At 39.1% G+C, this 14,007-nt stretch overlaps 1 protein-coding gene across 2 annotated transcripts in view; it reads right to left on the reverse strand.

Moving 5' to 3' along the window:
• BCKDHB (branched chain keto acid dehydrogenase E1 subunit beta) overlaps nucleotides 1–14,007 on the reverse strand; it is a 273,664-nt gene that overhangs the window by 135,502 nt on the left and 124,155 nt on the right. Inside the window, exon 9 of one of the 2 annotated variants that reach the window (XM_023740397.1) lies at nucleotides 12,527–12,816. The exons of the other annotated variant lie outside the window; for it this stretch is intronic. Within the exon in view, the coding sequence (XP_023596165.1) occupies nucleotides 12,763–12,816 (54 nt within the window). The 3' untranslated portion in view covers nucleotides 12,527–12,762. Of the gene's footprint in view, nucleotides 1–12,526; nucleotides 12,817–14,007 lie in introns of those variants that run through there. 2 annotated transcript variants of the gene reach the window in all.

Raw genomic sequence — 14,007 nt, forward strand, 5'->3', positions numbered from 1 at the left:
AAAACTTGAAATAAATTCATGCAAACTGGAACCCAAAAGCTTTTCCAGAGTGAGCGTAATCCACTGAACACAAAAGAAATGTGAAAGTTTAAACCTTTAAACCCCTGTGCCTGTGAATATAACCCTATTTGGAAATAGGAGTTTCTTCTGTTATGTCAATGAGGCCATGCCAGAGTAGAGTGGGTCCTAAACAAGATCATTTCTGAGTAGTGTCATATAAAGAGTAGAATAGATACAGACACACACAGGGGAAAGACAGACACCATGTGAGTACCCACCTACAAGCAAAAGAACACCAAGGATTGCCAGCAGACACCAGAAACTTTTGTGGGAGAGAGGCCTACAGAAGAAATCAATATGACCAAACCCTAATATTAGACTTTCGGCCTCCAGAACTATAAGAAAATAAATGTCTGTTCTTTAAAGCCACCTACTGTTGTATTTGTGTTACGGCAGCACTAGGTAGCTAAGATATCCTTTCATTATTTTTTTTTTTTAACATAGTAGAATTAAATTTGTAAGTAAGAGCCCTAAAGTCTAAAAATAAAGTGATTTAAAAATAAGGTTAACAAGATCATTTTGGAGGGTTCACATGAATCAACTAGATTCCCTGAAAAGACTAAGGGTTCAAGTGACTGAACAATACTTCAGTGTGTCCTGAAGTTCTCTAATACAACTTACATGGATAACATTAAAAGAAAAAAAAACTTGTTGCCACTGAGTCTATTCCGACTCATAGCGACCCTATAGGACAGAGTAGAATTGCCCCATAGGGTTTCCAAGGAGCAGCCGGTGGATTCGAACTGCCAGCCTTTTGATTAGCAGCAGTAGCTCTTAATCACTGCACCACCACGGCTCCTTAAACAACTATATAACTTTTTCCCAAAAAGAGACTGAAATGATTTATGCAAATTGGACAGGACTTACATCTTTTATTTAACGTAGAAAATCTGGAATACATATTGAACCCGTTTGGGCACTTCGTTTAATTTCCTCTAGTAATCTGAAAAATCACCCTATCTATATTAACTAATGTATCCAAATAGGTGTTAACTCACTCAAGAGATTCTTATTTACCTTTTCTTCTACTCTTGCAATCTTTTTTTAAGACTAGGGCTAAAAGAGAGTGTTACAATTTTATAAAGCCAAAAGGAAAACAGAGAGAAGTTGACTCACTTGTTCAAGGTCATCCAGCAACCACTGCAAAAGCCAGGGCCAGGGATCCCTCTCCATGCCCAAAGCTCTCTGTGCTAACCAGACCACGCAGTCTGCCTTACAGCCTTGGGACCTACAAAGCCAGGATAGTATGCTTAATCGTAGCAAAACAAGAAAGGCTTGTATCAGGTTATCCTCAGAAAAGGCTAAAAGCAAGCGTCTGCTGCAGAAAAAACTGACAGCTCCAGCTGGAAGCCTTTCTCACCCATTCTCCAAAACAAGTGATCCAAGCAAGTTCAACTTCTTACTGTATATTTCTGGTGAGTAACTCTGGAGAGATAATTGGTAAAATCTAGAAAGGGGAAATATTCATGACTCACACCCTGTATTTACTTGTCAAGGAACCCACCATACCATCCATCTGTTCCTACCATCTTCATTTTGATTACTGGGCCCAAAAGGGATGTAAACCGATTCTACTTTTCTAGCCTTGGCTTGATAAGATGGCTAGCGGCTTCATTCCAACAAGATCATGCATGCTCTCTCTCAAGATTAATAGCCATGGAAGTTTCAACGAGCCTCCCTTCCCTGAGGGTGGAACTGTTACAGACCACAATTTACTTGAGAGATTCTGGTTTTTTAGCATCTTTTCCTAGTAACACAAGAACCCTCTCATTGAATACCCTTGTATGCAACATATTATTGGACTAAATATCTCACAACAGCCACACATTTTAAAAATTACATTATGGAAAAAAAAAAAAAAAATGAGGCTCTATAGACTACAGGGAAACCCTGGTGGCGTAGCAGTTAAGAGTTCAGCTGCTAACCAGGAGGCTGGCAGTTTGAATCCACCAGGCGCTCCCTGGAAACCCTATGGGGCAGTTCTACTCTGTCCTATAGGGTCATTATGAGTCGGAATGGACTCGATGGCAATGGGTTTGGGTTTGTTTTTTTTTATAGACTATAGAATGTTTGTTAACAAATTCACAAATAGACACCACAAACACTCTCATTTCCGTAACTGGGCAAAATCTATCAGCTGTAGAGTGCCATGTTACATGTATTTTAATAAATTCATTTTAGAATTAAGAGTAAACAATATTCTAACTACAAAAAAGTCACTGATAAATGGCTATGATCATCTAATGAAGTATAATTAACATTATGGGTTTTGTTTTGTTTTGTTAGTAAAGGAAATGGGTGAGTAGCTGCTAATGGGCAAAACAATGCTAATAACAATACTGAGTAAGGTTTTAAAAAGTATGTGACAACCTAGCTGTACTGACCCAAATGTTGACTTTATAAAGAATAAGTAAAGAACATTCACTCAGGTATTATTCCCAGTATTAGGCACTATAATATGCCCTATATTTTAGTTGATATTTCATAAAGGTGTTTTAAAAAATTAGAGCCATTTTAACTTATTTTTCTAAGAAGACCACCCTCTCAACACACTTTCTATTGTTTTTATCTATAACATCCCTAAATCGTTGGTGGTTGAGTGGTAGAATTCTCACCTTCCATGCAGGATACAGGATTTGATTCCCAGCCAACACCTTATGCGCAGCCACCACGCCACTGTCAGTGGAGGCTTGCACATTGCCGTGCATGATGTTGAACAGGTTCAGTAAAGTTGACAGGCTAGGAAGAAAGGCCTGGAGATCTATTTCCAAAAATCAGACAAAGAAAACCCTGTGGATCACAATGCTGCGAACCCCAACTGATCATGGGGATGGCACAGGACCAGGCAGTGTTTAGCCATTTTAAGTTAAAAGGTTCATCAGACATTAACAGTATGTTCAGAGAATAGTAATCAGAATGGTAAGGAATCTGCAAACCAAGTGATTTCAGTAACAGCTGAAAAAGATGGATGGACTCTTAGCCTAGAAATTAGGACTATGAGGAAGCTTGGAAGCTGTTTTCAAACATCTGAAGACAAGTCACACAGAAGTAGGTAGAAGCATGGTCATAAAGAGAGAAGAATAAGAATAAATAGGTGGAAATTACAGGGAATCAAACTTCAGCTCAACGAAGGAAAACTTTCTAACAACCAGTACTGTACAGCAGGAAAACTGGCCGTCTCATGTTACAGGAAGAGTCTAACAGGAGCTCGATGACCAGTGTCAGGGTGGTATGCTGCAGCACACAGGGAGTTGAACTGGGTGGCTTCCAAAGTCTGTGCTGTTCTGGCTACTTCACTATTTTCCTGCAGGACCTTGGGCAAAACAATCACTCTCTCTGCCTCTTGGTTGTAAGACTGTGGTAATGCAGTAGCATTATATATTTATGGTGGTATAGAAGAAGAGGAAAACATCTTTCTTGTAGAGATAATGAAGCCTTACGCAGCCCTATGCCCGCCCTATGCCCGTGGTAGACATCAACTGACCTGATTACAATGCATAAATAAGAGAAGGAATAGTTGACGATCTTTATAATGCACATGATAGGAGGGTGACCCTGGGAGAGCCTTCTGAGCCATAAGGAAGAAAGGAGCATGGGAGTGTCCCATGGTTGCACACTAAAGCGGGCTGCTGTGACCTGAAAGCAGAGATGTGGGCTACCCATGTACTAACTCCCAGAGAGCAGCTTAGCCACTGGAAAGTCTGGCTCTAACTCTTAGTTGTGAAACCTTTTTCAGCTGCCAAAATTTTTAAGTCACATGGAAACTGAGGTTGTCAGGCTTCCTTAAAATTCCATTCTTCAAAAATAAGCCTCTCATCCCTAGAGAGACTAATTAAAAACAAAAATCCGTATTTCCAACCCTATAACCTTTTGGTCAGTAATACTAATAAAAAACTAGACTTGTAGATAAAAGGCTATTTAGCAGATTAGTCAACCCCCCTCCACCCTTTGGCACCACCAGCCCAACCTTCCCCAGAGGACTTTAAACACTCTGAGAGACATAAGAAACATGTCTCAAGTGATTCATACCAAGAAGATTAATAGTTCCAAGCCCCAGCATAGGGATTTGCAGTCCTATTACTTCACATGGTATTTGTCACACCTCAATATCTCAACCTACAAAAATGGAGGATTAATCTCCCCCATCTCCTTTGGTTTTTCTTTCCCACCAATTTAGTTTAAAAAAAAGTTTGGAAAACGTTGGAAGGAGTCACTACAAAATAGCATCAGAATTAGTGCAATGCTAAGGTTTCAATCAAACTCATAAGCAGTTTCATGATTAAAAGAACTAAAGAAAAAAGAGTAAGAGCCAAAAGAAAGGGGTCGTTTAATTATTTTCCAAGTCTCACATACAAAAGAAGAAATTAACAGAAAAATGCCTAACAGAAGATGACTTAATGACATTATTAGTAATGTGAACACAACTAAAGAGAAATTAACGATTAGAAGCAAAGCACCAGTACCCTGCAGCTTTTAGGAAGAAACTCAGTAAGAATTCATTTATCTGCACTGTAGGGCACTGAGTTATTCAACATGTTTGAGAGTTCACCCCACCTACATGTTTAAGCAATAATGTTCCATTTCAAACACAGTATATGGAACAGAGATTAATTTCTTCATGATAATGGATGTAACTTGGAACATCAATTATAATACCATGCTATCAAGGGCTACTGAAATGTTTAGATTTGTTTCTACATTAAATGACTACAAACTGCTGTGATTTAAAAAAAAAAAAAAAAATTCTTACCTACTTTTCATAGTTGTTTTTTTTTTTTTCTCTGAGAATTCCCTTATTTTCAGGCAATCAATATATCAGCTTTAGGTTTTGCCAACATCTCTATCTTTGTCACCATAACTTTTCCCCATTTTCTAATGTGTTGCTTCTAATTTACTGTGGGCTATGACACCAAGTGTCTTAGTCATCTAGTGCTGCTCTAACAGAAATACCACAAGTGGATGGCTTTAACAAAGAGAAGTTTATTCTCTCACAGTCCAGTAGGTTAGATGTCCGAATTCAGGGCACTGGCTCCAGGAGAAGGCTTTCTCTTTCTGTAGGCTCTGGAGGAAGGTCCTTGTCATCAGTCTTCCCTTGGTCTGGGAGCATCTCAGCCCCAGAACCTCAGGTCCAAAGGACGCTGTATGTTCCCAGCACTGTTTTCTTGGTAGTATGAGGTCCCCCTGTCTCTCTGCTCACTTCTCTCTTTTATATCTCAAAAGGGACTTGCTTAAAACACTATCTAATCTTGTAGATGTCATCAATATAACTGCCACTAATCCATCATAGTGATAGGATTTACAACACATAGGAAAATCTCATCAAATGACAAAATGGTGGACAATCACACAATACTGGGAATCATGGCCTAACCAAGTTGACACATATTTTGGGGAGACACAATTCAATCCATGACACCAAGTAAAAAAAAAAATAATAGAAGTCTACATAAAGTAAAAATTTAAGGGATATGGTTCTACGCCACATCCTGGAAAAATGACATTTTAACAAACCTAATCTCTGGATGAGGAGCCCTGGTGGCGCAATAGTTAAGCGTTCAGCTGCTAACCAAAAGGTTTGTTGTTCAAACCCACCCAGAGGCTCCACAGGAGAAGAGTTGACAATCTGCTCCCAAAAGATTACAGCCTAGAAAACCATGTGGGGCAGTTCTACTCTGTCCTATAGAGTGCCTATAAATTGGAATCAACTTGACAGCACCTAACAACAACAATAAATCTCTGGATAAGGAGACCTGGTGGCACAGTGGTTAAGCACTCGCTGCTAACTGAAAGGCTGGCAGTTCAAATCCAACAGCCGCTCTGCAGGAGAAAGATGTGGCCATCTGCTTCCGTAAAGATTACAGCCTTGGAAACCCTATGAGGCAGTTCTACTCTATCCTATAGTGTCGCTATGAGTTGAAATCAACTCAATGGCAATGGGTTTTCTTTTATTTTTGGTAATCTCAGGATAACTGAAAAGTTACAGGACAAACTTTTCATATTTTGGGACAAAAAATGAATTTTAATTTCACACTTCCTCCTGCTATGGAGTCACTGGGTGGTGAGAACGGTTAACACATTCAGCTGCTAACAAAAGGTTGGTGGTTCAGATTCAACCAGAGGCACCTCAGAGGAAAGACCTGGCAATCCCTATGGGAGGTCTACTCTGACACACACAGGGGTGCCGTGAGTGGGAATCGGCTTGATAGCAATTGGTCATACGCTGCTACACCTACTAGTAGTAAAGGGTAGAGAGAGAAAATACAGAGTCTAGTGAGACAAGTAGATGAAAACACTAAGAACTACAACACAAAGGGAAGCTAGTGCTGAGAGAACTGGATATAAAGTGCCATGGGAACATGAGGAGGCTGACTCTAATGCAGACTTACAAGACAATGGGAAAACAGGTCAGCAAAAGCTTCCTGAAGAGAAGATCGATCGTAAACTGAGTATTGAAAGACTAATGGGAACTCAGATCCATCCAGGAGAAGAAGGGGCAGAGCAAACAGCATGTGCCAAGGCACTGAAGTAACAAAGAATAGGATGTGTTCAAGGAACTACAAATAATTTGGTATAGCTACTCCATCACGTACGTGTGAAGAAAATGGCAGAAAATGATATCAGACAGTTAAATAAAGGTCAGATAACAGAGAACCAAACATACATAATAACATTTTATATTCTACCTTTAGGGCAACCCTAAAACCAGTGACAGATTTCAACAATAGGATTAATACAAGCAGTTCTTCAGTTTAGAAAAATTACTCTGGCAAAGAGGAAGGGTTTCAGAGGGGCAAGAAGACACTATTGCCTAAAGAAATCGTGAAGACTTGAATAAGTCAATGAGAATGAAAAGGACCAGATGGTTCAAGAAGTACTGCCGTCGGTTCAGTCTAAGTCAAAATGGGTTTAAACTGGGGACAGGAGAGGCAACGAGGAGAACGGTAGCAGCAGGGGAAATTAAAAAGGCAGGTGCCAATATGACACCAAAAGCACAAGCAACAAAAGAAAAAAATAGATAAACTGGATTTCATCAAAAGTAAAAATGTTTGTGCATCAGAGAATGTTATAAAGAAAGTGAAAAGACAACCTAACGGAACGGAAGAAAATATTTGGCAACCATATATCTGAGAAGGGCTTAATATCCAGAATATATAAAGAACTACTATAATTCAACAACAAAAAAGACAACTCAATTTAAAAATGGGTAAAGGACTTGAGTAGACATTTTGCCAAAGAAGAAATTTAAATAGCTAACAAGTACATGAAGAGATGCTCGACATCATTAGTCAGTAGGGAAATTTAAATCAAAACACAGTGAGATACCACTTCATACCCACTAAAAAACCCAGTTATCATGGAGCCAACTCCAAATGTTGGCTACCCCATGTGTGTCAGAGTAGAACCATGCTCCACAGGGTTTTCAATGGATGATTTTTCAGAAGTAGATAGCCAGGTCTTTTTCTGAGGTATGACTAGGTGGTATTGAAGCTCTAACCTTTCTGTTTACACCACCCAGGGACTCCTAACAACGTAAGGTCAGACTTCCCATCCACTTACCCTAAAGCAAAGCCTCACCCATGTGAAGAGATTTACACGACTTTTCCCACAGGGGACAGGCCTACCGAGGAAACAGACCTATAGGAAAACTGTACCAGTCAATTTTCCAGAATAATCAGCTATCCAGAATAATCAATAATCAAAAAAAGAAATAAAACATATTTAAAGAAACAAACTACCAAGGTAAGAGTAATAATCTATAGAACAGAACTTCAAAAAAAAAAAAAAAACTGATTAATATATCCAGAATGATTGAAGAAGACACTGTAACAACAACAAAAAAAAACCAGCATGCTACAAAAAGGAACTGATTCTTAAAAGAAAAAAGTGATTGCTGAAATTTAAATATTCAAAATAAGAATTAAAAGATAAAATAGAGCAAATGTCCAAAATATTACAAAAACACAATGGGACAAAAACTAGGACAAAAAAGATGACGGACACAGAAAATCAGTCCAGGAGGTCTATCAGCCCAAGTCAGAGTTTTATGAAAAGAAATTGTAGGAAAGAGAAAAAACATAATTATTTTTAAATAAGTAAGAAGTTCCCAGAGGAAAATTACACAAAGTAAAACAACATGAACGAAACAGACTCACATTTCGACTCACCTGTGACACTTAAATATGAAAAAGACAAAAAAGGTAATCAAATCTCCAGAAAAAAACAACTCACAGATCACTAAGACAAGAATGAGAATCAGGATGGCATGAAACTTTTTTAACCCAATATGATGCAAGTTTATAATGAAGAGTCCTAAGTAAAAGTTACTGTGAACCTAGAATTCTATATCCAGCCAAAAACCAACCAAAGGTGAGTGTAAAATAAAGACATTTTCCAAATGCAAGTATCAGGAACCTTACCTCCCAAATATCTTCAGCTTGTGGAAGTTAACTGGGTACATACCTCAGCAAAATGAGGGACAAAACCTTGAAGGAGGAAGTCATAGGAATCAGGAAAGAGTACCTTTAAGACAACAGTGAAAAGAGTGGAATAGAGAAATGTCCCTGGAGACTGTTGAGCAGCAGATTTAGAGAGGGGTAGTCAGAGGGCTCCTGGAGAGGCAGAAACAAAGTGGATAGATAGTATGACTGAAAGACAAGGAGATCTTCAAGATATGATGAAGGTTTGTTATGCTTTTTTCAAGAAAAATTGATTAGAAATCCTAAAAATTCCAAAATGACCTAAAGTGCGGCAGGCCTTTGAAAAATTAATTCTCTGTAAAAAAAAAAAAAAAAAAACACAAACCTTTTGATTAAGATACCAAGAACATCTCCTTTTAGGGGCCCAGGGGCAGGGGCACTTGACCTGAAGTAAGAAAAATAAAATCTTACCTCCCTGGTCAGCAATTGTGTTTAAAAAACGTATAAGTTATCATAATAATATCAACAGCATTTATGGTTTTCAACTTTTGTGGCCAACCTACAGACAAAAGTTTGGAAGTTTTAATCATGGCTATAGAACAGAATTTCATGTTATCAGTCTTAGCAATGTAAGAATACACAGCTGATAGAAAATAAGACTTGAAAGGAAAAAAAGAAGGGGAGATAGAGATAGAGGCATTAACATCACCTTCTATCATGGATTGAACTGTGTCCACCAAAAATATCTGTCAACTTGGCTGGGTCATGATTCCTAGCATTGTATGATTGGGTACCATTTTGTAAATCTGATCTAATTTCCTTGCATGTTGTAAACTCTATCACTATGATGAAGTTATACTGATGAGGTTTGGATAGTGTCTTAATCCAATCTCTTTTGAGATATAAAAGAGAGAAGCGAGCAGAGACACATGGGAACCTCACACCACCAAGAAAGCAGTTCCGAGAGCAGAGTGCATCCTTTGGACCTGAGGTTACTGTGCAGAGAAGCTCCCAGACCAAGGGAGACTGATGCATCACAGGGACTTTCCTCCAGAGCCGACAGAGATAGAAAGCCTTCTCCTGGAGCTGATGCCCTGAATTTGGACTTGTATGTAGCCTACTGGATTGTGAGAGAATAAACTTCTCTTTGTTAAAAGCCATCCACCTGTGCCATTTCTGTCAGAGCAGCATTAGATGACTAGACAGCTTCTTACACAGTGAGAGCTCCAGAGATATTGTTAATAGAACAAGTACAGAGATTTAAATGTATAATTTAAAATCAAAAGGTAATCAATAGAACAAATAGAATTAACAACTATAAAAATTGGAAAAATTATAGGGCAAAGATAATAGGTAACGCAAGCGTGCTAAATCTTCATGTGTCACAGTGCGGAATACCATTTAAATTGGTAAGTCAAGATATATGTATACTGAGGAGTTCCTGGGTGGCACAAACAGTTAAGGGCTTGACTACTAGCTGAAAGGTTGGCAGTTGGAACTGACCTAGAGGGGCCTTGGAAGACAAGCCTGGTGATCTGCCTCTGAAAGGTCACAGCCTTGAAAACCCTATGGTGCAGTTCTACTCTGCACATGGGATGACCATGAGTCATAATCAGCTCACCGGCAACTAACAACACGTATGCTGACACACATCAAAATGTGGAAAAAAACTATTTCCCAGACCCCATTACCACTAAGAAGGAGATGTGACCTAAGCTCTGCCAATCAAACCTAACTCAGCAAAGAGCTACATGAGGAAGGAACTGGGCAAAGGGGAGTCCCTTTTTCTGGCACAAGCATGAAACATGTTTTTAGGTCAGAGGAGGTAGCAACTGACCTAGCCATGTTGGCACACATACAATTTGTCCCAGCACATTAATGTTTTGTGCCTCTAAGAAACATATTAAAAAACAAAGTATAACCACAAAGCTGACTCAAGTCTACCATACACTAAACCTCTTAGCTCAGTCTGGCACATTTGCTCTCTTTTACAAGTGTTTATTGCATGGTTCTCCCCAGTTTTTATGCAATTTGCCTCTAACTCCATAACTCAGCAGGCTCAACCTTCCTTACTCTAGTTACAAACCCTTCCTGACTCTAGTTACAAAGTTGTATAGGTTTTAAGGGATCTAGCCAACCTATTTTTCCCACAAGTCTTATTATTTTTAGTAAACATTTGTATAGAAATCAAAATGGCATAAATATACATATTGCATGATAGCAGAAATAACCCTGTACGTTATTTAGAGATAGGGAAATAGCCATCAGAAGAAAATATAGGAATGGTTAAAAATGACTAGGTTTAGGAATGTGTGGCTAATCGCCTACATGAACAACTGCCCCCTTTGCTATGAGACCAGAAGAACTGGATGGTGCCTGGCTACCACTAATGAACATTTTGATCAAAGACTCTACAGAAGAATCCTGATCAAAAGGGGGAAAATGCAGATGAGAATTTCAAATTCTCATGGAATCCATACTTTCTGGAGCGATGGAGGTTGGATGCAACCCCTGAAACAATTGCCCTGAGATAATTTTTAAACCTTAAACTTTAAGCCAAAAATAGCCCCTGAAGTCTTCTTAAAACCAAACAAAAGTTTAGCTTAACTAGTAAAGAATGTCTGCCTTGAGCACTGTGCTCTTTTAAGATCTATCTATATGGGATCAAATTGACAACGGCAACTCAAAAGATTAGATAGGAACCTTAGGGGGCAGTAAGTTTATGTTAACGGGGGAGGAACAACTCAGAAAAGGAGGGTAAGAATGGTTGTACAACTTGAAGAATGTAATCAATGTCACTGAAATGTACATGTAGAAATTGTGGAATTGGTGTATGTTCTGATGTGTATATTCTCAGCAACAAGAAAAATAAAATAAATTATTTTTAAAAAGTCTAGGTTTAGAGAGTGGGCCCATAAACAGCAAAAATGTTGCTGTATTTTTTGTGGCTGTGTTAACATATGACTCTGATTTTTTTAAATCACTTATCACCTCAAAACAAGAAAACGGGAAAAGGAACAAAGAAAAAAATAATAGCAATGAATCTATTCACATCATCAATAAAAGTTCATAAAATATTGAAAAATAAACTTAAGATATGTGAAATAGCTACACAAGAAACTATATAACTTACACAATGATATATATATAAAAGAAAATATAAATAAGTGGAGAGACAAACCAAATTCCTAGAAGAAAACATAATATATACATATGACTGAAAGTATACGGAAGAGTTTACTATTCATGAATGATAAGCATGGCTCAAATTTTGAAGTGGAAAAATTAGAGGGTAATGATATTTTTCATCATTTAGTTTTTTTAAAAACTTTGTATGAAACAGTTTCAAAATTTTTTGACTTAAATTATCACAGAAACTGCAAAACCAAGGTATTATACTATAAAAGGCAAGAAAATCTTACCAATTATACCATAAACGTTGCAATTTTCTGAATGCCAAGTACTAGTTTTTTGGGAGAAAGTAAGTTAAATAGCCATCAAAGAAAAGAACAGAAAGTCAGCAAATGTAGATTCTTACATTACACCTAAAATGTTAAACTAAGTACACAATGTACCTATGATCTTTTTTCACTATGAAACGAGGTAATGGATTATTTTTTCTTTTTCACTGCTACTCTTAACAGCAAAAGTGAATAGTTTAAGGGAAATGAAAATCATGAGTGAAATTCAAATAATTTAAGAGTATGAGGGGATACATCAAAAGCACATCAAATACGATTAGAAACAGAAAATTATAACTATATAATTTAATCTTGCTTTCTCCAGTTCCATGTAGAAGGGGAAAAAGATATAAAATGAAAGGAAATATGGTAATACAATTTACAAGTTGTATACAGCATTAGAAGCCCTGGTAGCGCAGCGGTTAAAGAGCTCAGCTGCTAAATAAAAGGTCTGTGGTTCAAATTCACTCCATGGGAGAAAGATGCAGTAGCCTGCTTCCGTAAAGACTTACAGCCTTACAGCCTTACCATATGGGGCAGTTCTACACTGTTCTACAGGGTCTCTATGAATTGGAATTGACTTGATGGCAGTGGGTTTATACAGTATCTAGGAATGTTACTTTTAAAAAGCATTATACAAGTAGGCAAATGTGGAAAAAAATCCTGAAATGTCATAAAATATACTACAAACAGAAATTTAGAGGTGTTTCATCAGCAAGACTTGGGTAATAAATTTTTACAGTATGAAATATATGAATTATAAAATAAATACTGTTAACACAAGGCACTGTTTACTTACCACAAAAATATCAGGGTTCATGAACTTAAAACCTTGGCAGGGCCAAGATGGCGGAGTAGTTGGAAGCCTCCAGTGGACCCTTTTACAACAAAGACCCGAAAAAACAAGTGATTCAATTATATATGGCAATCTGGGAGCCCTGAACATCAAAGGCACAGTTAAGGAACTGGACGGAGTGGCGGGGGAAGGAGAGACAGTACGGAAGCAGCAAGGAGTTACCAGACCTGACGCGGCAAGAGCATGAAACCTTCGGGCCTGATCAGCTTGAGGATGGGTGATGAGGCAGGCAAGCAGCCGTGCTCGGGAGGCAAGTTGTCCACACCAGGGGAGACCCAGAGCCAGAGAGTTGACACCACCACCCAGAACCAGTGAGAAGCAGCTCTCAAACCAGCGAAAGATAAGTAATTGCATACAGCTTACCGTGCGGATCAAAAACACCCCCCTTAGAGAAAAACCTCTCTCCCATTTACTTCCCCCTCCCTGCTCTGCACTGGATCCTGGACTGGCTTCAGCAATAGCCAAGTTCCCTGGGCAGGAAGTAGGATACGTCACATGCCTGGAACCATTTTCCCTGCCTTGGAGAGTGAACAAATTAACAAACAGGGAGAAAAAATAAACTGATGGCTCCCCTAAGCCAGGAACCTTAGGGTAGGTACAGCTCCTTTGCCTAGCCACAGGCATAAGGGATCCAGGGACTTTGAGTGCCTTTCCCCCTGCAGAGACTTGTGTGGGCCCATCTCAACAGCATAGTCCCTTGTTACTGCAATACAACAGGGTATATACCAGAACTCTAACTTCAACTATTTCAGCTGTGAAGTGGCAGGTTCTTGACATTTGACACTGCTCAGCCCATTAAGCAGGGTCTTCACCTACCCACATCAGGGGCCTGAGCACTGATGGCTCCGCTCATGCCACCTAGCCACCTGCGATAGGGGCCCATGAATAAGGGGTGTCCCCGAGTCCTTACAGCCAACAGCATTATGTGCTCACAGTCTGCCTGCAAAGCCCACCCACCTACATGCTCTACGGAACAGGGACACGCCCTCCTCCTGAACACTCAGGGGCAGCTGTCAACCCCCTGCCTTACTCAGGGTGTGTCTCCCTTCTGCAGACAGATGCCTGTGCCTACACCAATCACTCATGACTGTCTAGGACTGTAAGTGAGAGCCTATACCACACACTTGGTGGCTGTCCACCTGGGCACATGAGCTGAATCCAATACAGGAGGAGTGGGCGGACTCCTGAGCTCACATACCTAGTAACAGATCTA

The sequence above is a fragment of the Trichechus manatus genome, unplaced genomic scaffold (genome assembly GCF_000243295.1).
Source record: "Trichechus manatus latirostris isolate Lorelei unplaced genomic scaffold, TriManLat1.0 scaffold00154, whole genome shotgun sequence".
NCBI classification, from domain to species: Eukaryota; Metazoa; Chordata; class Mammalia; order Sirenia; family Trichechidae; genus Trichechus; species Trichechus manatus.